This window comes from Oncorhynchus kisutch, linkage group LG3 (assembly GCF_002021735.2).
Source record: "Oncorhynchus kisutch isolate 150728-3 linkage group LG3, Okis_V2, whole genome shotgun sequence".
NCBI lineage: Eukaryota > Metazoa > Chordata > Actinopteri > Salmoniformes > Salmonidae > Oncorhynchus > Oncorhynchus kisutch.
The window spans coordinates 32,116,771-32,143,574 of NC_034176.2; the positions used below are offsets into that span (position 1 = coordinate 32,116,771).

Consider the following 26,804-nt stretch of genomic DNA (forward strand, 5'->3'; position numbering starts at 1 on the left):
ACAGGATTCAGCACTGGACGTGTGAAAGACTTCACTTAACACAGCCTCTGGCGGGGCCGGCCAGGGTGGACGGTCCGGGGTCACTTCATCTCACCTCTAGGAGAGAGGTAGGAATAAGAGAAGATGAGAGAGACGAGAAGGAGAGAAGAGGAGATACAATAGGAGAGAGAAAAATTGTATTTCTGTCTGTCTTTTTCTCACACCATCTGTTAAGTTCTTTGTGTTGCTTGTATCCAGCACACCAGTGACACTGTCAGATCACAGGATGACAAACAGTTACTATTATAGCAGGACTGAGTGGGTCATACACTCACTTCACATTAAAAGTACTGGCCAAAACTAGATTGGTTTCAAATCAGACAACTTTACAACAGAACTAAAAAGCTTTTGTCTTATTATTTAATGCACTTGCTTATAAGTAAAAAAAACAACAACACCATTATGATCAGGTAGGTGAGTGGACACCAGGTACGAGGTAGAAGGCAGTCCATTACATCTGAAATACTGTACCACAGGAATTAATCAGAGAAAACAGTAACCAGAAGAGCAAAATACATGAAATTGCATTAGAAATAGCAGACATTAGCATTTAACCTTTCTCTTTCCGGAATTACAGTACTGCAAAATGCTAAAAGAGCATATACAGAAATCAAAGATGCCTTAACTTAAAAACAAACATTATCCTGTCTCTAACATGTTTGACCAGCCAGTCAACCATGATAAACTTAAATAGTATTTGAACCGATGTCTGACACACACACACGTTTGTGATTTATAACAGGAGTCTATGTAAAGAATCAGAAACATGACAGGTTAAGTTTAAAGAGAAGGGAAAAGCACACCTGGACCTGGGTCAGTGAGGTGCAGGCAGGCAAAACACAACATGTGACATGACACAATACCATAGTAGATCATTTGCATTTGAACAAGAGAATCCAGGCTTGTGGAACAACGTGCAGAAATACGCTAAAAGTGTATATACAAAATGTGCTGCTGATGTAGCGATTTGACAATTGGATGCAGTCTAACAAGGGAACAGGACTGTCTACAGGCAGAGCCACAGACACTAACATGTTGGGTTTGGTCCCAATTGGCAGTGGCACCATATTCATTATATAGTGTACTACTTTTGACCAGGACCCATAGTGGGTGCCAATTGGGACGTAGCCTTGGTTAATACAAGCAAAAGACCAGCTGATTTAGACTAGTGGAGGGTGTTCGGTAGACAGACCAGGCTCCACCACAGCATCCACCTTCCTTCATCTCAGTACCTGGGTGGACTACATTCAAGTTTAAAGAGGAAATCGTACAATAAAATAACATATCCTTCACATTCCACCAGACACTCTAATACTGATAACCCCTCCCAGTCTGCCCAAGACTGCTCTCTCCGAGTCAACCTCTATACCAAAAGCCCACAGCCACTACTGACACACCCCTCAGTGAGAGAACGCATCCAGGAACCCCAGTTTACATCACTACCCTCCCCCACCAGGGCTACCTCAGCAAACAGACCCACAGCAGACGTAGCTTCAGCAGCAGGCCTGTGAAACTCTTAGAGCAGAGGAGAAGGGGGTGGTGGAGGGAGGTTCAGTCTTTCAACGGTAGAAAGCACTCAAACAAGTGTCATTGTTTGTCTGTCTACACATTGGTTCTAGATGGTGGTTCTATATATTGTTGGATCCAGAGATTTGTTGATTCTAGAAGTGGTTGGTTCTAGACGTCGGTGGTGCGGATGCCATCATCGTCCAGGCTGAAAGGGAAGTTGCGGTCTTTGGGGGGCTGAGGCTGAGAGCGGTGTCTCCTCCGGCTGCTGGAGGGGTCTGGAGCTATGGGGCCAGGGCAGGCTGGGACCCCCACACCACTGGCTAGGGCTGGAGCTGGGACCCCCTGTGGGATGAGAGTGGGAGTGGAGGGGGAGGATGAAGATGAGGAGGTGGAGGAAGAGGTGGAGCGAGAGGAAAGACTGGAGGGCAGATTGCTAAAGTGACTGTCCTTGTCCAGTGTGCCCAGAGCGGGAGCCTCTCTTTGGGGTACGGGGGTCCAGGGCTGCCACCCCGGGGCCACGGAACACGACTTCACTAGTGGGGGTCTCCTGTCATCTCCCTGGCGACCACGGAACACAGAGGGTGGGTGGGAGGAGTTACCATGGCGATACAGTGAGGAGGCAAACGTAAATGCAGAACCCTGAGAGAGAGAGAGAGAGATTCCATTTTTCCAATTCCCCCACTGAATCACGCTTGCATTTGGGCATGCCATAAGGACCACTAATAGTACTGGTCTGAATTGCTAGTCGGCCCGTCGGATCATGTGGGGCAAATTCTGAGGAGTTGTGATTTGAGGCTTTTGTATGTATCTAAATCTACCTTGGCAGGGCCTCTGAAATCCTGTATCTTCAACTCAATGTCTCTGATCCAGCCCTGCATGTCCTCTGGAGTGTCTGTCTGCAACAAAACCAGCACATGCTTACACATCATGCTTAAACAACTCAGTAAGCACACACACCTCTCTGTGATCTGAGGCCCCTGCCCCTAGTCAGCTGTTCTCCCATGGGGGGACAAGGGATGTTATTGTTCTTACGGTTAAGTGTTGGGAAAGTACTCCTCCAATTCACAAAAAACATCCTGTCCATTTCTCCAAAAACAGAAGTAAGGCCACACATGAGCAACAGAGCATCAAGCCAGAGAGGAGTCAACACAGCTGGAAGCCCAACTGACGACAACACACACACACACACACACACACACACACACCCCTCCTACCTGGACGTAGAAGACCCTGGAGCTGGTGATGATTTCAAACAGGTTATCTCTCATCAGCAGGTCCCTGACAGAGATGAGTGGGTAAGACATTGAGCTTCTGTGTTTGTGTGTGTTTGTGTCTGGTGTCGAGAGAACGAGAGAAAAAGAGGTGTGTGACTCTCACCCAGATTTCACCAGACACTCATGGACCTTCTGAATGTCTCTCAGAGAAACAGTTCTCAGGGGCTCCTTATCCTGAAATACATATCAAATGCAGGTTACACACACACATCAGAAAAACACCACTTTACTCTATTCCACTGACATATCTGTCACACAGAACACTAAACACACAAAACCAGAATCAAAGACTTAAACATGGAGGACACATGATGTTTCCTAGAATGTATTGGCTTGGTTTGTATTTCCTATCCCAAATCCATGAGGACATCTGTAATTACACCCCAGTGAGGTCTAAACAGCAACAGCGTTACCACCCAGAGCCACACACAGAGGAGAGGGACAGGATATGACCTCACCATCTCACACTTGTAGTAACTGACAGCGTTGTGGTCCAGTGTGAAGAAACGTCTCTTCCAGCTTTTCCTCTGAAACATACAACAGATTAGTTCAAAAGTGTGTGTGTGTGTACGAGTGTGTGTGTGTGTGTGTACTCACCACGTTACCCTGTTTGACACAATAGCCACACCTCAGTACACCTGGTCTACTGCCTATAGAGGAGACCCTCCTGTCCCCGACCTCCATTTCTCCCCCCTCATTCTGCAACACACACAATCATCATCCTCACAACTATCATCATCATCACGTCATCATTACCGCCATCTTCACTGTCATCATGGCAATAGTATATTTGGTCTAGACCATAGTACCTGGTAGATGGGTGTGTGTACCACCACTCCCCCGATGATCTCAGTCTTGTAGGCCAGCCTCTTACCCCCTGCCTCACCGGTTACTGTAGAAACCTCTGATCTGGGCTGGAGAGGCCCTGCTTTAGGGACCTACAGAAAACAACAGTTTGAGCAATAAGTCAAACACACAGCTAGCAGTTGGCCTTTAGCCAACAACACATTACCATTCAGGTTTACTTATTGATATCCTATGAAACTATAAATGCATTATAACACATTTATGGAGTGATAAACAAGAAATGTGAGATAAACAAGGCCCATAAGGCACAGGGTTTCTTCAATGGGAATACTGGGCAGTTAAAGAGGAAGTGGAAGAGCGAGAGTTGTGTGGGGACAGGTGACAATAGAGAAGAAAGCAGCACCACACTTCAGCCTCACAGAGCCACAGATAGTGGTGACCTTTCTGACACAGGTTCCAATAATCTCTCCTTCCTCCCGAAGTGTGACACTTCCCTTCATGGATTGGAAAGAAAATGACTGCTACAGTGCCGTACGAAAGTATTCGCACCCATTGACTTTTTCCACATTTTGTTGTGTTACAGCCTGAATATAAATTTGATTAAATATAGATTTTGTGTCACTGGCCTACACATAATATCCCATAATGTCAAAGTGGAATGATGTTTTTAGACATTTTTACAAATTAGTTCAAAGTTGAGTCAATAAAAATTCCGCCCCTTTGTTATGGCAAGCCTAAATAAGATCAGGAGTAAAAATTTGCTTAACAAGTCACATAATAAGTTGCATGGACTCACTGTGTGAAATAATGTTTAACATTATTTTTTGATGACTACCTCACCCACCACATACAATTATCATATGTAAGGTCCCTCAGTCGAGCAGTGAATTTCAAACACAGATTCAACCACAAAGACCAGGGAGGTTTTCCAATGCCTCACAAAGAAGGGCACCTATTGGTAGGTGGATTAAAAAAGCAAGCATTGCATATCCTTTTGAGCATGGTTAAGTTATTAATTCGACTTTGGATGGTGTATCAATACACCCAGTCACTACAAAGATGCAGGCGTCCTTCCTAACTCAGTTGCCGGAGAGGAAAGAAGCCTCTCAGGGATTTCACCATGAGGCCAACGGTGATTTTACAGAGCAAAATGGCTGTGATAGAAGAAAACTGAGGATGGATCAACAAGTGTAGTTACTACACAATACTAACCTAAATGACAGAGTGAAAAGAAGCAAGCCTGTACAGAACAGAAATATTCTAAAACATGCATTCTGTTTGCAATAAGGCAAAAAAAACTAAAACAATTGACTTTATGTCCTGAATACAAAGCGTTACGATTGAGGCAAATTCAACACAACACATCACTGAGTACAACACTATAGATTTAAAAGCATGGTGGTGGCTGCACCATGTTATGACTATGCTTATCATCGGCAAGGACTCTGGAGTTTTTTAGGATAAAAAGAAACGGAATAGAGCTAAGCACAGGCAAAATCCTAGAGGAAAACCGGGGTCAGTCTGCTTTCCAAAAACACCGGGAGACAAATTTAATCTGTCAGCAGGACAAGAACCTAAAACAAAGGCCAAATATACTGTTTACATATCTGGCATTTCTCATCTCATAGGAATATACTGTTTTCTACACTATTCTACGGTATCTCATTGACTTAATAATGCTTAAATACTGTATCTTGCATTACTCATCTCATATGTATATACTGTTGTTTCTATACTATTCTACTGTATCTTAGTCCGTTCCGCTCGACGTTGCTCGTCCATATGTATATAGTCTTAATTCATTTCTACTTAGATTTATTGGGAACTGGGTATATGTTGTGTAATTTGTTAGATATTACTTGTTAGATATTACTGCACTGTCGGAGATAGAAGCACAAGCATTTCACTACCCCTGCAATAACATCTGTTAATGTGATTTGATATACACTGGAGTAGCTTACCAAGATGACATGAATGTTCCTGAGTGGCCTAGTTATAGTTTTGAATTAAAATCAGCTCAAAAATCTATGGCAAGATTTGAAAATGGCTGTCTAGCAATGATAAACAACCAACTTGACAGAGCTTGAAGATTCTAACATGTATTGACTCAGGGGTGTGAATATTTAAGTAAATTAGATATTTCTGAATTTAATTTTCAATACATTTGCAAACATTTCTAAAAACATGTTTTCACTTTGTCATTATGGGGTACTGTGTGGAGATACGTGAAGAAGAAAAAAATCAGGCTGTAACACAACAAAATGTGGAACAAGTCAAGGGGTATGAATACTTTCTCCTCAAGGCACTGTATATGGAAACTCCCTCTAGGCCTACACCAATCCAATGTTTTCAAATGTATGTGGAGTGGTGAACGAGTGCACACTTCAGGAGAAAAAAAGACAGAGAAAATAAAGATTATTGGGACATAACCACTGACTGCAGCTCTCAGCCTTCTGTAGAAGTGTGGAGGGGAGGAGTTACAGGCCTTCAGCATTAAACTCTCTGGTCAAGAAGTTTGTGTGTGTGTGTGTGTGTGTGTGTCATATTTTTACAGCAGCTCCACAGACAAACAGCAGATGTGTGTGGTCCTGGTAGAGCATGGCACTTGCAACTAGAGGCCTTCACGGGTCCAAAAAGTTGGAACAGATATGCATGAATTCACTTTTTTAATACCCGTTCCAAATGGACCCGTGAAAATCAAATCAGATCCGGCCCAGACACGTGACATTATTTTGAATCCTGGATCCGGACTTGCTCAGGTCCCGGATCGGGTCTCGGGTATTCAGGTACAAGTGGCTCCGTGAAGACCTCTACTTCCAACGCCAAGATAGGGTTTGATTCCCGGGACCACATGTACATAAAATGTATGCACACATGAATGGAAGTCGCTTTGGATAAAAGCATCTGCTAAATGGTACAGTATATACAGTATTATATTATAAACAGTGTATGTGGGGAAAGCCCCCCCCCCCCCCACAGGCTGAATATAGGATTCAACACACAGTGTGAGGGAATGTGCTCTGTGAAACCTCAAAACACAAATCATGCTGTCCTGTTTCACCATTTCCTCATATTCTAGATGAGAGATTGTGAGAGTATGTGCGCGTGCCAAACCAAAAGCATAATTAGCGGTGGGGGGAGGGGGGGGGGGGGGGGGTCCAATCGTAAAATGAGGAAAGGAGTAGCACTGTGTTGTGTCAAGACAGAAATCAAGTAGCTGCCTGGTGCTTTATGGTGGGAATTTATTTCTCCTATCAATCAAATTTATATTTTGCATTTCACCTCAGTTGAGAACAAGTTCTCATTTACAACTGCGACCTGGCCAAGATAAAGCAAAGCAGTGTGACAAAAACAACACAGAGTTACACATGGGATAAACAAATGTACAGTCAATAACACAATAGAAAATCTATATACAGTGTGTGCAAATGTAGTAAGATTAGGGAGGGAAGGCAATAAATAGGCCATAGTGGCAAAATAATAAAACATTGGAGTGATCGATGTGTAAGTAGAGATACTGGGGTGCAAAAGAGCAAAAATATATAACAATATGGGGAGGTAGTTGGGTGGGCTATTTACAGATGGGCTATGTACAGGTGCAGTGATCTGTAAGCTGCTCTGACAGCTGATGCTTAAAGTTAGAGGGAGATATAAGTCTCCAGCTTCAGTGATTTTTGCAATTTGTTCCAGTCATTGGCAGCAGAGAACTGGAAGGAAAATCAGCCAAAGCAGGAGTTGGCTTTGGGGACGACCAGCGAAATACACCTGCTGGAGCGCGTGCTATGGGTGGGTGTCACTATGGTGACCAGTGATCGGAGATAAGGCGGGGTTTTACCTAGCAAAGACTTATAGATGACCTGGAGCCAGTGGGTTTGTCGACGAATATGCCAATGAGAGCATACAGGTCGCAGTGGTGGGTAGTATATGGGGCTTTGGTGACAAAACGGATGGCTCTGTGATAGACTGCACCCAATTTACTGAGTAGTGTTGGAGGCTATTTTGTAAATGACATTGCCAAAGTCAAGGATCGGTAGGACAGTCAGTTTTACGAGGGTATGTTTAGCAGCATGAGTGAAGGATGCTTTGTTGCGAAATAGGCGATTCTAGATTTAATTTGGATTGGAGATGCTTAATGGGAGTCTGGAAGGAGAGTTTACAGTCTAACCAGACCCCTAGCTATTTGTAGTTGTCCACATATTCTAAATCAGAACCGTCCAGAGTAGTGATGCTAGTTGGGCGGGTGGGTGCAGATAGCGATCGGTTGAAGAGCATGCATTTAGTTTAACTAGCATTTAAGAGCAGTTGGAGGCCATGGAAGGAGTGTTGTATAGCATTGAAGCTGTCTGGAGGCAAGTTAACACAGTGCCCAAAGAAGGGCCAGAAGTATACAGAATGGTGTAGTCTGCGTAGAGGTGGACCAGAGAATCACCAGCAGCAAGAGCGACATCATTGATATATACAGAGAAAAGAGTCGGCCCGAGAATTGAACCCTGTGGCACCCCCATAGAGGCTGCCAGAGTTGCGGACAACAGGCCCTCCGATTTGACACACTGAACTCTATCTGAGAAGTAGTTGGTGAACCAGGCGAGGCAGTTATTTGAGACACCAAGGCTGTTAAATTAATTATTATAAGGGCAAATTGACCTGTCTCTCACTATATGTTAATGGTAACGTTAGCTACAGGAGTTGGGGTACTCACAGTGATCTTGGTAGCTTTGTTCAGAGCGAGGACCCAGTCTTTCAGGTCAGCAGCATCGTTGGCATGGAGGAAATAACGGCGAGACACTGCATTGATCACTGCAGACATAGTTATATACAGAAATACAGAACATAAATACAGAGGTTATAATAGCACTGATCACTGCAAGGAGGACAGAACAGGTATGGGTTGTTCCACCTCAGAAACCACCAGAAAGAGGGTTGACACCCACCATCTTAGATTGTTCTTAGCAACAGATACGATGAGCATTTCTGAAACATTATTTTGTTGAAATATCATTTAATCTATGAGAAATTAAGCTAACCGATTGCACCCAAATGGGCTATTTTAATGTATAGGATTCAGATAATATTAAATTAATATAGTACCCAACATCCGATTCGGACCAAACGTCTTTCTACCAATTAGTAAGACATGAGGAATTGTGTGTGTGTGTGTGTGTGTGTGTGTATACACACACACACACACACACACACACAGCTCAAAAAAAATAAAAGAGAACACTAAAATAACACATCCTAGATCTGAATGAATTAAATATTTTTATTAAATACTTTTTTCTTTACATAGTTGAATGTGCTGACAACAAAATCACACAAAAATTAAATGGAAATCAAATTTATCAACCCATGGAGGTCTGGATTTGGAGTCCACACTAAAACCACACTACAGGCTGATCCAACTTTGATGTAATGTCCTTAAAACAAGTCCCACTGTCGGGCCAGTCCATAGCATCAATGCCTTCCTCTTGCAGGAACTGCTGACACACTCCAGCCACATGAGGTCTAGCATTGTCTTGCATTAGGAGGAACCCAGGGCCAACTGCAACAGCATATGGTTTCACAAGGGGTCTGAGGATCTCATCTCGGTACCTAATGGCAGTCAGGCTACCTCTGGCGAGCACATGGAGGGCTTTGCGGTCCCCCAAAGAAATGCCACCCCACACCATGACTGACCCACCGCCAAACCGGTCATGCTGAGGGATGTTGCAGGCAGCGGAACGTTCTCCACGGCGTCTCCAGACTCTGTCACGTCTGTCACGTGCTCAGTGTGAACATGCTTTCATCTGTGAAGAGCACAGGGCGCCAGTGGCAAATTTGCCAATCTTGGTGTTCTCTGGCAAATGCCAAACGTCCTGCACGGTGTTGGGCTGTAAGCACAACCCCCACCTGTGGACATCGGGCCCTCATACCACCCTCATGGAGTCTGTTTCTGACCGTTTGAGCAGACACGTGCACATTTGTGGCCTGCTGGAGGTCATTTTGCAGGGCTCTGGCAGTGCTCCTCCTTGCACAAAGGCGGAGGTAGCGGTCCTGCTGCTGGGTTGTTGCCCTCCTACGGCCTCCTCCACGTCTCCTGATGTGCTGGCCTGTCTCCTGGTAGCGCCTCCATGCTCTGGACACTACGCTGACAGACACAGCAAACCTTCTTGCCACAGCTCGCATTGATGTGCCATCCTGGATGAGCTGCACTACCTGAGCCACTTGTGTGGGTTGTAAGACTCAGTCTCATGCTACCACTAGAGTGAAAGCACCGCCAGCATTCAAAAGTGACCAAAACATCAGCCAGGAAGCATAGGAACTGAGAAGTGGTCTGTGGTCCCCACCTGAAGAACCACTCCTTTATTGGGGGTGTCTTGCTAATTGCATATAATTTCCACCTGTTGTCTATTCCATTTGCACAACAGCATGTGAAATTTATTGTCAATCAGTGTTGCTTCCTAAGTAGACAGTTTGATTTCACAGAAGTGTGATTGACTTGGAGTTACATTGTGTTGTTTAAGTGTTCCCTTTATTTTTTTTGAGCAGTGTATAATATATATATATATTTTTTTTAAACATCTTTTTTTCTTTTTTTAAAGCCACCCACGGAAGCCTCACACTTCATGTCAATCCCACCCCAACAACCAGTATACAGTATCAGTTCTCTATTTTTGACAAGTAGTATGAAGCTGTGGCTTGCTTCCCCATACCATGTAATGTATTCCCTGTGAATCTGGTCATGTTTCTTTTCCCCTGTTCAAAGAAATTAGTCATTGAAGAAGCTCGCATTATTTACCATAAAGTAGTGTCATTGGTTTATAGAGAGGGTCTTCTAAGTGGAGAGCGGACCAATGGGTGGGTTTCCATGTGGGTCCTGCTTTTTATTTTACATCCATTGGCTAATCAACATTAAAGATAACAATTACATTTTAGTAAAACAATGGCAACACTAGCTATTCTCTTGTGGAATTTGAAAGGCCTTAATTGTTCTATCAAACATTCCAACTATCTTGAGTCTAAAACCACATTGATAGAGCAATGCTCTGAGAAACACATGAAATTGAATTGAATGAATTCATAATTATTAACAAAAATTCAGTTGATTCTCCTCTGATTATATAGGACAAAGGTTTTATTAAAAACAATGCAACTACATTTGCATCTGGGCTGAATAAATCACATTTAAAAGAAGATATCAGAATTGGAAAAGTTGTTAACGAAGTTAGAGCGTTCAACAACTCTCAAAGTCAAGACAGAACTAAATCTATTGATAAGACAGAGATCAGAATATTCCATCCATTGAGATAAACTTAAGCATTAGTTTCATGGTAATCGACACAGTTGTCTTTTGGCTAACAAGCTTCGCAGTAATTAGCGGATATTGTAACCATTGAAACTGAATCAGGTGAATTACTAATCAGAACCCAAATGATATCAACTAAAGTGTAACGATGTGCGCTGAGAGTTCGGAAGCAAGTTCAGGGAGTAAGTGTTTTAATAAATAAACACAACATAATACAAAACATAAGAAACACGAACAACACAGACATAAACAATAACGCCTAGGGAAGGAACCAAAGGGAGTGACATATACAGTGGGGAGAACAAGTATTTGATATCCTGCAAAATCGGCAGTGTTTCCTACTTACAAAGCATGTAGAGGTCTGTAATCATAGGTACACTTCAACTGTGAGACCGAATCTAAAACAAAAATCCAGAAAATCACATTGTATGATTTTTAAGTAAGTGATTTGCATTTTATTGCATGACATAAATATTTGATCACCTACCAACCAGTAAGAATTCCGACTCACAGATCTGTTAGTTTTTCTTTAAGAAGCCCTCCTGTTCTCCACTCATTACCTGTATTAACTGTACCTATTTGAACACTGTACCTGTTTGAACTCGTTACCTGTATAAAAAGGCACCTGTCCACACACACAATCAAACAGACTCCAACCTCTCCACAATGGCCAAGACCAGAGAGCTGTGTAAGGACATCAGGGATAAATTGTAGACCGGCACAAGGCTGGGGTGGGCTACAGGACAATAGGCAAGCAGCTTGGTGAGAAGGCAACAACTGTTGGCGCAATTATTTGAAAATGGAAGTTCAAGGTGACGGTCAATCACCCTTGGTCTGGGGCTCCATGCAAGAACTCACCTCGCGGGGCATCAATGATCATGAGGAAGGTGAGGGATCAGCCCAGAACTACACGGCAGGACCTGGTCAATGACCTGAAGAGAGCTGGGACCACAGTCTCAAAGAAAACCATTAGTAACACACTACGCCGTCATGCATTAAAATCCTGCAGCGCACACAAGGTCCCCCTGCTCAAGCCAGCGCATGTCCAAGCCCGTCTGAAGTTTGCCAATGACCATCTGGATGATCCAGAGGAGGAATGGGAGAAGGTCATGTGGTCTGATGAGACAAAAATAGAGATTTTTGGTCTAAACTCCACTCGCCGTGTTTGGAGGAAGAAGGATGAGTACAACCCCAAGAACACCATCCCAACGTGAAGCATGGAGGTGGAAACATCATTCTTTGGGGATGCTTTTCTGCAAAGGGGACAGGACGACTGCACCGTATTGAAGGGAGGATGGATGGGGCCATGTATCGCGAGATCTTGGCCAACAACCTCCTTCCCTCAGTAAGAGCATTGAAGATGGGTCGTGGCTGGGTCTTCCAGTATGACAACGACCCAAAACACACAGCCAGGGCAACTAAGGAGTTGTTCCGTAAGAAGCATCTCAAGGTCCTGGAGTGGCCTAGCCAGTCTCCAGACCTGAACCCAAAAGAAAATCTTTGGAGGGAGCGGAAAGTCCATATTGCCCAGCGACAGCCCCGAAACCTGAAGGATCTGGAGAAGGTCTGTATGGAGGAGTGGGCCAAAATCCCTGCTGCAGTGTGTGCAAACCTGGTCAAGAACTACAGGAAACGTATGATCTCTGTAATTGCAAACAAAGGTTTCTGTACCAAATATTAAGTTCTGCTTTTCTGATGTATCAAATACTTATGTCATGCAATAAAATGCAAATTAATTACTTAAAAATCATACAATGTGATTTTCTGGATTTTTGTTTTAGATTCCATCTCTCAGTTGAAGTGTACCTATGATAAAAATTACAGACCTCTACATGCTTTGTAAGTAGGAAAACCTGCAAAATCGGCAGTGTATCAAATACTTGTTCTCCCCACTGTATAGGGAAGATAATCAGGGAAGTGATGGAGTCAGGGAAGTGCGCGTAACGATGGTGACAGTTGTGCCCCATAACGAGCAGCCTGGTGACCTAGAGGCCAGAGAGGGAGCACACGTGACAAAGTTTCACCGTTTCTATAAAGAATTGTACCCCTCTGATTGTAAATCCACTCCAAACCAGACGGAGTCCTTTTTAAAAATGTAAGAACTCTTCTTCTCTCAACTGAAGCAGGTTTGATTTGAGCCCAAATCTCTCTCCATGAACTTAAAAAGGGCATTAAATAGCATGAATAAAGACAAATCACCTGGTTGGGACAGTATTCCTTCTGAGGTCTATTTAATATTTTGGAACCAACCGATCAACTATTACTCGAAATGATTAACACAGCCAATCAAAGGGTCATTTGGAAGGGAAGTAAATAAAAGATTTGGCATGGGTCCTTAGATCCTCAAAAAGGTTTTACAGCTGCACAATCGAGAGCACTGGTTGCATCACTGCCTGGTATGGCAACTGCTCAGCCTCCGACCGCAAGGCACTACAGAGGGTAGTGTGTACGGCCCAGTACACCACCGGGGCCAAGCTTCCTGCCATCCAGGACCTCCATACCAGGCGGTGTCAAAGGAAGGCCCTAAAAATTGTTAGACTCCAGCCACCCTAGTCATAGACCGTTCTCTCTCCTACCGCACGGCAAGCTGTACCGGAGCGCCAAGTCTAGGTCCAAGAGGCTTCCAAACAGCTTCTACCCCCAAGCCATAAGACTCCCGAACAGCTAATCAAATGACTACCCAGAGTATTTGCAATCCCCCCTTATGCTGCTGCTACTCTCTGTTATTACCACTTTAAATAACCCTACCTACATGTACATAATTACCTCAACACCGGTGCCCCTGCACATTGACTCTGTACCGGTATACCCTGTATATAGCCCCGCTACTGTTATTTACTGCTGCTCCTTAATTATTTGTTTTTCTTAAAACTGCATTGTTGGTTAAGGGCTTATAAGTAAGCATTCCACTGTAAGGTCTACCTACACGTGTTGTATTCAGAGCATGTACAATTTGATTTGAAATACAGCACTAATTTTGGTTTTATTCAATAAAAAGGTAAAGATGCCACACAGTGCGCTCACCATCTTTGATAAACACAGATAGTTATTTTCAAACATTCTGTCATTCCATCTCAAAACTTACTTTACCAAAATGGTACATCCAGACCAAAGCGAGTTTGTTAAATTATTATCCTCAGATAACCTTTGTCGTCTATTACTTATCTTACATCAGGGACTCTTTTTTTAAATTGCTTAATTTTATTTTATTGTTGGACATAAAAGACTGTAAAAAAAAAAAAGAAAATCAGCTCCAACTGATATCAATTTTGGAAATCTGTCCCAAAGTTTTTTCCACATAGAGAGATATACACTGTGTATACAAAACATTAGGAACATCTGCTCCTTCCATGATATAGACTGACCAGGAGAAAGCTATGATCCCTTATTGATGTCACTTGTTAAATCCACTTCAAATCAGTGTAGATGAAGGGGAGGAGACAGGTTAAAGAAGGATTTTTAAGCCTTGAGACAATTGAGACATGGATTGTGTATGTGTGCCATTCAGAGGGGGAATGGGCAAGACAAAATATTTAAGTGCCTTTGAACAGGGTATAGTAGTTTGTGTCAAGAACTGCAACAATGCTGTTTTTTTCACATTCAAAAGTTTCCCGTGTGTATCAAGAAAGACCCACCACCCAAAGGACATCCAGCCAACTTGACAACTGTGGGAAGCATTGGAGTCAACATGGGCCAGCATCCCTGTGGAACACTTGACACCTTGTACAGTCCATGCCCTGACCAATTGAGGCTGTTATGAGGGCAAAAGGGAAGAAGGGGCAGGGGGGGTGTAACTTAATATCAGGAAGGTGTTCTTAATGTTTTGTATACTCAGTGTACGTGATTGTTTTTTTCTGCATAGAAAAGTATTGGCTGGGCCACCTGATTGTTTTTCGGGACGTCTATGTCCCCATTTGTTGGGTTGGAAAAAAAAATTCTGCGTAAACGACTAAAACCAGATATAAAGTATGTAGAGAAGGTACCTAGATATTTTTTTATCATATGAGAACTAACAGTCAACTAAATAAAAGCTAGATAGTCAAGCTAGATAGTCAAAAAATGTTAAATGATGCATTCAGGAGTATTTGTGCCATGGCATGGGCCCTCCATTGGTTTTGCGATAATGTCTGAGTCACTTATATAGCATAAATGTGTAGAAGTGCAGAAAATGTGCTTTAAAACTGCTAATTTCTCTCTCAGCCTCATAGCAAAATGTGTAGAATTGCAGGAAATTAGCTTTAAAACAGCAAAATGTTGTCACTGAGGACAACACGAGGGATTTTTACATGTTCAGTTGGCGACAGCACCATTGGCCATGCCGATGGCCACACCACTACCACCACCTAAGCCCTATTTTGATCCAGAAATAAACCTGTAAATGTAAACTAGGTTTGAAATTCTGCTTCTTGCAGTCATTTTGCAGTCTACAAAAGATTTGTAATTATGTTCCAGCCCCCTGACCATCCACTTAAGAAAAAAATTGGTCTGCGGCTCAATCTAGTTGATGATCCCAGTCTTACATGCTTCATCAGAAACCAAAGCTGCTTGTGCAGTTCTCTCTCTATCGACACAAAAAAACTTTTGATAGACAAAAATGGTCATATTTTATACCATATATGGTCGGTTTTGGAACATATGGGACTTGGCACCAATTTCATTAATATGACTAAAATACTGAAAATGGCTTACCAAGAAAAAACTTCCAAAACGACTAATTTGAGATAAAAAGAAGTTGGAGCACTCAACAAAAAAAGACAGAGATGGATTAAATTGAGCAATAAGAAATCAATTGTACAGGATGCGAACAGGTGACTTGACGTTTTGTCGTCAAGCTGACATCTTCCTCAGAGTGACCTGACCATTGCACATAGCTTCGATGTATAGCCTAGTGGCCAATTGAGACACAACAATGTAACAAATTATAATATGTTTCAAGGTAAATGGCAAATTATAGCATAACATAATAAGATGGATATTGTGTCTTGTTAATCAATAGGCCATGTCAAAATATTCATAAGTGATGTGTGTGTCTGGGAATCTGGAGACACAGATACCAAAATAATCAAGCCAAGTTTTTCTTAGTAAACCATTCCTTATTTTTGTCATTGTTGTTGAGCACCCCTCTGTTCCTTTGCTTGCTGAAGCGCAAAGGCCCACCTTAACACATGATTAATCTACTACAGTGCCTTGCGAAAGTATTCGGCCCCCTTGAACTTTGCGACCTTTTGCCACATTTCAGGCTTCAAACAAAGATATAAAACTGTATTTTTTTGTGAAGAATCAACAACAAGTGGGACATAATCCTGAAGTGGAACGACATTTATTGGATATTTCAAACCTTTTTAACAAATCAAAAACTGAAAAATTGGGCGTGCAAAATTATTCAGCCCCTTTACTTTCAGTGCAGCAAACTCTTTCCAGAAGTTCAGTGAGGATCTCTGAATGATCCAATGTTGACCTAAATGACTAATGATGATAAATACAATCCACCTGTGTGTAAGTCTCCGTATAAATGCACCTGCACTGTGATAGTCTCAGAGGTCCGTTAAAAGCGCAGAGAGCATCATGAAGAACAAGGAACACACCAGGCAGGTCCGAGATACTGTTGTGAAGAAGTTTAAAGCCGGATTTGGATACAAAAAGATTTCCCAAGCTTTAAACATCCCAAGGAGCACTGTGCAAGCGATAATATTGAAATGGAAGGAGTATCAGACCACTGCAAATCTACCAAGACCTGGCCGTCCCTCTAGACTTTCAGCTCATACAAGGAGAAGACTGATCATAGATGCAGCCAAGAGGCCCATGATCACTCTGGATGAACTGCAGAGATCTACAGCTGAGGTGGGAGACTCTGTCCATAGGACAACAATCAGTCGTATATTGCACAAATCTGGCCTTTATGGAAGAGTGGCAAGAAGAAAGCCATTTCTTAAAGATATCCATAAAAAGTGTCGTTTAAAGTTTGCCACAAGCCACCTGGGAGACACACCAAACATGTGGAAGAAGGTGCTCTGGTCAGATGAAACCAAAATTGAACTTTTTGGCAACAATGCAAAATGTTATGTTTGGCGTAAAAGCAACACAGCTCATCACCCTGAACACATCATCCCCACTGTCAAACATGGTGGTGGCAGCATCATGGTTTGGGCCTGCTTTTCTTCAGCAGGGACAGGGAAGATGGTTAAAATTGATGGGAAGATGGATGGAGCCAAATACAGGACCATTCTGGAAGAAAACCTGATGGAGTCTGCAAAAGACCTGAGACTGGGACGGAGATTTGTCTTCCAACAAGACAATGATCCAAAACATAAAGCAAAATCTACAATGGAATGGTTCAAAAATAAACATATCCAGGTGTTAGAATGGCCAAGTCAAAGTACAGACCTGAATCCAATCGAGAATCTGTGGAAAGAACTGAAAACTGCTGTTCACAAATGCTCTCCATCCAACCTCACTGAGCTCGAGCTGTTTTGCAAGGAGGAATGGGAAAAAATGTCAGTCTCTCGATGTGCAAAACTGATAGAAACATACCCCAAGCGACTTACAGCTGTAATCGCAGCAAAAGGTGGCGCTACAAAGTATTAACTTAAGGGGGCTGAATAATTTTGCACGCCCAATTTTTCAGTTTTTGATTTGTTAAAAAAGATTGAAATATCCAATAAATGTCATTCCACTTCATGATTGTGTCCCACTTGTTGTTGATTCTTCACAAAAAATACAGTTTTATATCTTTATGTTTGAAGCCTGAAATGTGGCAAAAGGTCGCAAAGTTCAAGGGGGCCGAATACTTTCGCAAGGCACTGTATATGCCAATCCCTCAGCCATAGTAATGACAGGCAATACTGGCTCCGTTCAGAATAACTAGAAGTAGCAGGCAAGGTGATCCCATCTCACCTCTGCTATTTTCATTGTCTATAGATGGGTTAGCTGATATCGTCACAAAAACGATGTGCGCTGTTCCATCGGGCAGAAGTCAGAGTGTTGTTGTGATTCTGGATGGCCAGTTTGCTAGCAAGAATGACAAGAAACTGGCATGTGGGGAATCGTAAGTGGCTCATTTCATCTTGTTCTTGATAGCTGTCTTGTTTTGAGGTATTTTGACTGATTTCATGTCAATGCTAATATGGCAAAAACATTATTGCTAGCTAACCAACAACTGTAATGATGTATTTGAGAGACAACAAGTGCTCATTGTGCAAATGCATTTATTTATTCAATAAACATTAGAGATGAGTTCAATTCCCATGCGGGACCAGTACGAAAAGTAAAGACTCACTACTGTAAGTCTTTCTGGATAAGATACATATACAGTTGAAGTCAGAAGTTTACATACACTTAGGTTGGAGTCATTAAAACTCATTTTTCAACCACTCCATTCATTTCTTGTTAACAAACTATAGTTTTGTCAAGTCGGTTAGCACATCTACTTTGTGCATGACAAGTAATTTTTACAACAATTGTTTACAGAGAGATTATTTCACTGTATCACAATTCCAGTGGGTCAGAAGTTTACATACACTAAGTTGACTGTGCTTTTAAACAGCTTGGTAAATTCCAGAAAATTATGTCATGGCTTTAGAGGCTTCTGATATGCTATTTGACATCATTTGAGTCAATTGGAGGTGTACCTGTGGATGTATTTCAAGGCATACCTTCAAACTCAGTGCCTCTTTGCTTAACATCATGGGAAAATCAAAAGAAATCAGCCAAGACCTCAGAAAAAGAATTGTAGACCTCCACAAGTGTGCTTCATCCTTGGGAGCAATTTCCAAATGCTTGAAGGTAACACGTTCAACTGTACAAACAATAGTACGCAAGTATAAACACCATGGGACCGCGCGTTCTTCATACCGCTCAGGAAGGAGACACGTTCTGTCTCCTAGAGATGAACGGACTTTGGTGCGAAAAGTGTAAATCAATCCCAGAACAACAGCAAAGGACCTTGTGAAGATGCTGGAGGAAACAGGTAAAAAAAGTATCTATATCCACAGTAAAATGAGTCCTATATCGACATAACCTGAAAGGCCACTCAGCAAGGAAGAAGCCACTGCTCCAAAACCACCATAAAAAAAGCCAGACCACGGTTTGCAACTGCACATGGGGACAAAGATCATATTTTTTGGAGAAATGTCCTCTGGTCTGATGAAACAAAAATAGAACTGTTTGTCCATAATGACCATCCTTATGTTTGGAGGAAAAAGGGGGAGGCTTGCAAACCGAAGAACACCATCCCAACCATGAAGCACGGTGGTGACAGCATCATGTTGTGGGGGTGCTTTGCTGCAGGAGGGACTGGTGCACTTCACAAAATAGATGGCATCATGAGGAGGAAAATTATGTGGATATATTGACGCAACATCTCAAGACATCAGTTAAAGATTGGTCGCAAATGGGTCTTCCAAATGGACAATGACCCCAAGCATACTTCCAAAGTTGTGGCAAAAATAGATTAAGGACAACAAAGTCAAGGTATTGGAGTGGACATCACAAAGCCCTGAACTAAATCCCAAAGAAAATGTGTGGGCAGAACTGAAAAAGCATGTGCGAGCAAGAAGGCCTCCAAACCTGACTCAGTTACACCAGCTCTGTCAGGAGGAATGGGCCAAAATTCACCCAACTTATGATGGGAAGCTTGTGGAAGGCTACCCAAAACATCTGACCCAAGTTAAACAATTTAAAGGCAATGCTACCAAATACTAATTGAGTGCATGTAAACTTCTGACCCACTGAGAATGTGATGAAATAAATAAAGGCTGAAATAAATCACTCTACTATTATTCTGACATTTCACATTCTTAAAAGAAAGTGGTGATACTAACTGACCTAAGACAGGGATTTTTTTTCCAGGATTAATTGTCAGGAATTGTGAAAAACTGAGTTTAAATGCATTTGGCTAAGGTGTATTTAAACTTCCGACTTCAAATGTATATTGTCAACAATCGAAACAAACCCTGTCTGTTTTGCCCCATAGTTGCACACATATCGGTTGTGTTGCTAAACAACCAACCTGTCTATGGAGCCCCTGACCCAGGCAGTTCGGCAATCCAAATAAATTACCCCAATTCTACGGATAACATCATGTCATTATATGCAGACAAGATCTTTCTTTATCTAGACAATGTATCTCAATCTCTCCCAAACACTTTGAAGAATGCTAATGTTTCAAACTACAGAAACAATTTCAGAACAATCTGAGATGGTGGGTGTCATGGCTTGTTGAAATGAAATGGAACGATTCATATTTATTTTTTATTTTACCTTTAACTAGGCAAGTCAGTTAAGAACAAATTCTTATTTTCAATGATGGCCTAGGAACAGTGGGTTAACTGCCTGTTCAGGGGCAGAATGACAGATTTGTACCATGTCAGCTCGGTGATTCAATCTTGCAACCTTTCGGATACTAGTCCAACACTCTAACCACTAGGCTACGCTGCCGCCCCACTAGGCTACGCTGCCGCCCCACTAGGCTACGCTGCCGCCCCACTAGGCTACGCTGCCGCCCCACTAGGCTACGCTGCCGCCCCACTAGGCTACGCTGCCGCCCCACTAGGCTACGCTGCCGCCCCACTAGGCTACGCTGCCGCCCCACTAGGCTACGCTGCCGCCCCACTAGGCTACGCTGCCGCCCCACTAGGCTACGCTGCCGCCCCACTAGGCTACGCTGCCGCCCCATTTTACTGTACGTGTTTCACCAGGGCCATGAGAAGACCTTACACTCTCATACTCACGCAAACAGAAGCACTCAAACAAACACTTTGACTCACCAAAGCAGAACTCAGTCTTGGACTTCTGTTTCCCCGTGGCCTCGCTCACCTAACCCCCGAACAGAGGAGCAGATGAGATGAGAGAGAAGATGAGAGTCTGGAATCAATCAAAAACATTGCCCTTACTAAGTGGTCTGTTTAAGGGTGTTGTTACCTTGGAGATGTATGTCAGCTGCAGAATCCCAACTGCGTTCGCTCCACTAGGCAGGTTCTAGAGGCAGACATACAACACAACAGTGTAATAAACACAGTAACACAACAAGTAGGGTGGGGTGGTAACCAGATTTTCATACCGTTTCTGTACCATACCGGGGTATACGGTATTACCGAATGTGCACACAAGGGCTGCTATAAATAATCAAATAAACATATATACCTGTATATATACTTTTTTGAGGGGACGCACAACACATTTGAGGTAATAGGGATTTTGATCCAGGAGGGGATTGAATGTCTCTGCTGTAACCAAGAATCTTGACTTATATATTTAGCCAGTTAGCTAGCAAGTTACCCAAGCAAATGCATAGCTGTAGCCCTGAGCTGGATATATGTATTTATTATTATTATTATTTTGCACCCCCGCGAGTCAGAGGTGCCCTCAACCCCTCCCCACAAAAATAATATATAAATAAATATATACAGTACCAGTCAAAAGTTTGGACACAACTACTCATTCAAGGATTTTCTATATTTTTACAATATAGAATAATAGTGAAGACAACAAAACGTTGAAATAACACATATGGAATCCTTTAGTAAGAAAGTGTTAAACAAATCAAAATATATTTATATTTCAGATTCTTCAATGTAGCCACCCTTTGCCTTGATGACAGCTTTGCACACTATTGGCATTCTGCTTTCCTTCACTCTGCAGTCCAACTCATCCCAAACCATATCAATTGGGTTGCGGTCAGGTGATTGTGGAGGCTAGGTTTCTGATACAGCACTTCATCACTCTCCGCATTGGTCAAATAGCCCTTACACAGCCTGGAGGTGTGTTTTGGGTCATTTTCCTGTTGAAAAACAAATGATAGACCAACTATGCGCAAACCAGATGGGATGGCATATTGCTGCAAAATGCTCTGGTAGCCATGCTGGTTAAGTGTGCCTTGAATTTTTATTAAATCATCTAAAGTGTCACCAGCAAAGCACCCCCACACCTCCTCCTCCACGCTTCATGGTGGGAACCACAAATTCGAAGATCATCCGTTCACCTACTCTGCGTCTCACAAAGAGGTGGCGGTTGGAACCAAAAATCTGGACTCCACACCTGGAGTCTAATCTCCAATTTCTCGTGTTTCTTGGCCCAAGCAAGTCTCTTAATATTATTAGTGTGCTTTAGTAGTGGTTTCTTTGTAGCAATACGACCACGAAGGCCTGATTCACACAGTCTCCTCTGAACAGTTGATGTGGTGATGTGTCTGTTATTTGAACTCTGAAGCATTTATTTAGGGTGCATTTTCTGAGGCTGGTAACTCTAATGGCTGGTAACTCTAATGAACTTATCCTCTGCAGCAGAGGTAACTCTGGGTCTTCCTTTCATGTGGCGGTCCTCATGAGAGCCAGTTTCATCATAGCGCTTGATGGTTTTTGCAAATGCACTTGAAGTTCTTGAAATTTTCCGGATTGACTGACCTTCATGTCTTAAAGTGAAGGAAAAGCAGCCAACAAATGCTCAGCACATGTGGGAACTCCTTCAAGAATGTTGGAAAAGCATTCCAAGTGAATCTGACTGAGAAAATGCCAAGAGTGTGCAAAGCTGTCATCAAGGCAAAGGGTGGCTACTTTGAAGAATCTCTAATATATTTTGATTAGTTTAACACTTTTTGATTACTACATGATTCCATATATGTTATTTCATAGATTTGATGTCTTCAATACTATTCTACAATGTGGAAAACAGTCAAACTAAAGAAAAACCCTTGAATGAGTAGGTGTCCAAACTTTTGACTAGTACAGTATACCACACACACGGAACGTTTTCAGACCCCTTGACATTTTGTTATGCTACAGCCTTATTTTAAAATTGGTTAAATAGTTTCCCTCCCTCATTGATCTACACACAATACTCATAATGACAAAGCAAAAAGAGGTTTAGAAATGTTTGCAAATGTATAAAAATTTAAAAATCACAGTTACATAAGTATTCAGACCCTTTACTCGGTACTTTGTTGAAGCACCTTTGGCAGCGATTACAGCCTCGAGTCTTCTTGGGTATGATGCTACAAGTTTGGCACACCTGTATTTGGGGAGTTTCTCCCATTCTTCTCTGCAGATCCTTTCAAGCTCTGTCAGGTTGGATGGGGAGCGTCTCTTCACAGCTTTTTTCAGGTCTCTCCAGAGATGTTCGACTGGGTTCAACTCCGGGCTCTGGCTGGGCCACTCAAGGACATTCAGAGACTTGTCCTTACACCACTCCTGCGTTGTCTTGGCTATGTGCTTAGGGTTGTTGTCCTGTTGGAAGGTGAACCTTTGCCCAATTCTGAGGTCCTGAGCGCTCTGGAGCAGGTTTTCATCAAGGATCTCTGTACTTCGCTCCATTCATCTTTTCCTCGATCATGACTAGTCTCCCAGTCCCTGCCGCTGAAAAACCTCCCAACAGCATGATGCTGCCGCCACCATGCTTCACCATAGAGATGGTGACGGTTGGCATTCAGGCCAAAGAGTTCAATCTTGTATTCATCAGACCAAAGAATCTTGTGTCCCATGGTCTGAGAGTCCTTTAGGTGCCTTTTGGCAAAGTCTAAGCAGGCTGTTATGTGCCTTTTACTGAGGAGTGGCTTACGTCTGGCGACTCTACCATAAAGGCCTGATTGGTGGAGTGCTGCAGAAATGGTTTCCCTTCTGGAAGTTTCTCCCATCCCCACAGAAGAACTCTGGAGCTCTGTCAGAGTGACCTTCGGGTCATTGGTCACCTCCATGACCAAGGCCCTTCTCCCCCGATTGCTCAGTATGGCCGGGTGGACAGCTCTAGGAAGGGTGATGGAGGAGGCCCATGTGTTCTTGGTGACATTCAATGCTGCAGACAATTTTTGGTACCCTTTCTCAGATCTGTGCCAACACAATCCTGTCTCTGAGGTCTAAGGACAATTCCTTCAACTTCATGGCTTTGTTTTTGTTCGGACATGCACTGTCAACTGTGGGACCTTATATAGACAGGTGTTTGCCTTTCCAAATCATGTCCAATCAATTGAATTTACCACAGGTGGACACCAATCAAGTTGTAGAAACAGCTGCTCAAGGATGATCAATGAAAACAGGATGCACCCAAGCTCAATTTCAAGTCTCATAGCAAAGGATGTGAATACTTATGTAAATAAGGTATTTCTGTTTTTAATTTATTTGCAAACATTTCTAAAAATCTGTTTTCGCTTTGTCATTACGGGGTATTGTGTGTAGATTGATGAGGGGAAAAAAATGACATTTAATCCATTTTAGAATAAGGCTGTAATGTAACAAAATGTGGAAAAAGTCAAGAGGTCTGAATACTTTCTGAATACCCTGTATTTATTTATTTATTTTAACAGTATTGAAAATCATACCGTCGGTATTTCGAAATATACCGTTATTACCGTATACCGTGGAATCGCCCAAAGCCTAACAACAAGCACTTATGTAGGCAGAGAGAGTTAAAAACCTTCTACTCCCAGTCTCACTTCCTCTACCCTGCTAGCGGCAGAACACACACACTATTTGAACACACTCTGCCTCAGACACATCAGAGGTCATGTGTGTTTGTGCAGGGACTATAATGACTGTGTGTGTGTGTGTACCTGGGGGTTGTCCATGTACCACTGCAGTGTGTTGCCCTGTGTGTCCAGTATGAAGTAGCGTCTCTGGAAGCGACTGCTGCCCTCCTTCTCCTCAATATCCAGGAAGCCACACACACGGTTCTGCCTGTCCACGTATGGCATAGTGCTGCCTGCTACCACATATCACTGAGAGATGGAGAGTGGGAGGAGTCTATTTGTAAGGCATTTTGAAATAAATCTTGCATAGTAATGACACAGGCTTCCAATTCTTCAGAAAACCTAAATCCTCTTTTAGAGCAACAGTAACAGTTGGCAGTGAATTTGCCCAAAAGAGAGGAAGAGAGCGAGCAGTCATGTTACACACACACACACACACAGCAGTTTTTCATGTGACGTTATTGAGGCAGCCTAGCTAAGCATAAGGCCTCAAGCTGTGCTGCTAACCAGAGGATTCACCACAGCTGGAAATTATAGACTACTAAACAGATCTGCATACAGGCACATTCATCTGGTCAGATAGATGGGGGGGGGGGCAGGCAGAAGAAGAGAGGAAGGGAGAGATATAGATGAGAAAAGGGGGGGGGGGGCAGGTCAGAGAGAGACAAGGGAATGAACATTAGAGGACAACCTAACCTAACTCTTGTCAAATACTGACATGCTGAGGACTTGACATCATCCTGACTGATGCCTGTCTGTACAGTAGATGCACCTGCCTGGTCACATAAGCATGTTAACACAACGTCTCCTCTGGAACAGCAATATCAAGAACATTCCGTGTTCATTGTGTTGTTAAAGGAAAGAAAGAAATGAACACACACACACACACACACACACACAGTGCTTTGACGTCAGAAAAAGCATCTGTTTCGGGTATTTAGCATAGCAGGAGTGACCAAGTCTGAAATTATATATTGGCATCTATAGCAAACTTTAAGTAGTTCTCAATCTTTACAAGACATTTAAATTTAGCATTACATTATTATTGGGTTAAAAGGGATTTGTGTTTGGTACCATGCTGTCTATGTAGGCCTTATTCGCAGGGCTGGCAAAGTTATCCTATAATTGTTTAACTGACAATTAATGAAAATAACTCTGAACAACAACAAAAATGGTCTTAATACATGCATTTTAGTAGAAGGGGAGGTTCAACTTTATATTCTAGTAGATATAGTTTACCCAATAGCAGTTTTTCATTTTTACATGGAGTGGGTAAAGTTGGTAGTCATTTTACGAGCAGAACGGCATGGTCGGGAGGAGAAGCTTCATTTCCAAAAGTTCAATGTGGTCAAAACCAGTTTTGAGACAGGGGTGTCACCAAGCTGTGATATTCATTAGGCAAGTAGTAGGTCATTTTCAAAAGATGCATCACAAGCTCAAAACAATTAAGACAACAGTGACCATTTGCATGACAATTAATTGTTACCCCAAATTCCAGAATCTTCACAACCCTACTGATTAGTGTGAATCATAAAGTTGTGTTTATTAATGTACAGCTATTATTCTCCAAACAGAATGAGGAGCAGATACAGAGATAGTATTCATATGTAGCCTCTATAGGAGGGCAATTCCACCGTGCATTCCAACAGTGCAGATGTAATGTTTGGTAACAGAATGACAGCACAAAACATTATTCTGTTTCCAAACTTTGCATCTGCATTGTTCTTCAAGTAAATGTGTTTTTGTAAAAAAAATGTATGTGGAAAATGTTAAAAATAGTAATTGTGCATAGAGTTGCATGGTTTGTTTAGTTCTGCAATCATTGTTTTTTATTTGACAAGTGAAAAATCTGAGTATTAGTGTCACTGTTCCAGAAGGATCAGATCCACGTGGAACCCATCCTGTATCATAGATATGCCTACATTATTATTTGATCAGGTGCTCAGTGGGCTATGTTCTGTAGGCTAGATACTCTGTCAGTTATTTCACTAGTTGTCGACTTGTATGGAGAATAACTATGCCGCCCAATAAAGCAATAATTTAGCATCAGGTTGAGATGACATGAAAGTTTAATGCTGAAACGATATGCCAACCACAACTCTAGGTATGTCTGCCACACCTAGGCTACTCCCCCCAACACACACATACAGACACACAAAACTTACCCGTTTTACTGTTCGGTGTGCGTGCGTCCCAAGTGTCGCAAAGAGTAAAACACGTCTCGTTTAAATCTGTTTTTACTCTTAGTTGACATCTGTCTACAATCTGAAATATATGCGGCACCCGAACACCGCTGTCAGCTGAGGCTTCTTTCCTGGTAGGGCTCGCGATTAGAATGAACCAATCCCGGAAATGATCTAGTCTCTTGTCGATTTTTGCAGTAGCTACAGTATGAGGAACTGCGTTGACATGAACTCTTGAATTTGTCTGGCTGAAA

General features: G+C 42.5%; 1 protein-coding gene across 2 annotated transcripts; it reads right to left on the reverse strand.

The window, feature by feature from the left end:
* Positions 1–377: 377 nt before the first annotated feature.
* Positions 378–26,774, reverse strand: LOC109880785 (pleckstrin homology domain-containing family A member 2). 2 transcript variants are annotated; one of them, XM_020472975.2, is made up of 12 exons: positions 26,533–26,759; positions 24,452–24,616; positions 20,833–20,889; positions 20,679–20,727; positions 8,329–8,426; positions 3,632–3,760; positions 3,420–3,521; positions 3,281–3,349; positions 2,926–2,996; positions 2,763–2,826; positions 2,367–2,444; positions 378–2,187 (listed from the first exon to the last, which is right to left on the reverse strand). In XM_020472975.2, exons 2-12 carry the CDS (start codon positions 24,590–24,592, stop codon positions 1,717–1,719), a joined length of 1,329 nt encoding a protein of 442 aa, XP_020328564.1. In that variant the 5' UTR covers positions 24,593–24,616; positions 26,533–26,759; the 3' UTR covers positions 378–1,716. The 2 variants fall into 2 exon arrangements, with proteins under 2 accessions (XP_020328564.1, XP_031660296.1); XM_031804436.1 differs by lacking the exon at positions 2,367–2,444 and having other exon boundaries at positions 26,533–26,774.
* Between the last annotated feature and the right edge of the window lie 30 nt (positions 26,775–26,804).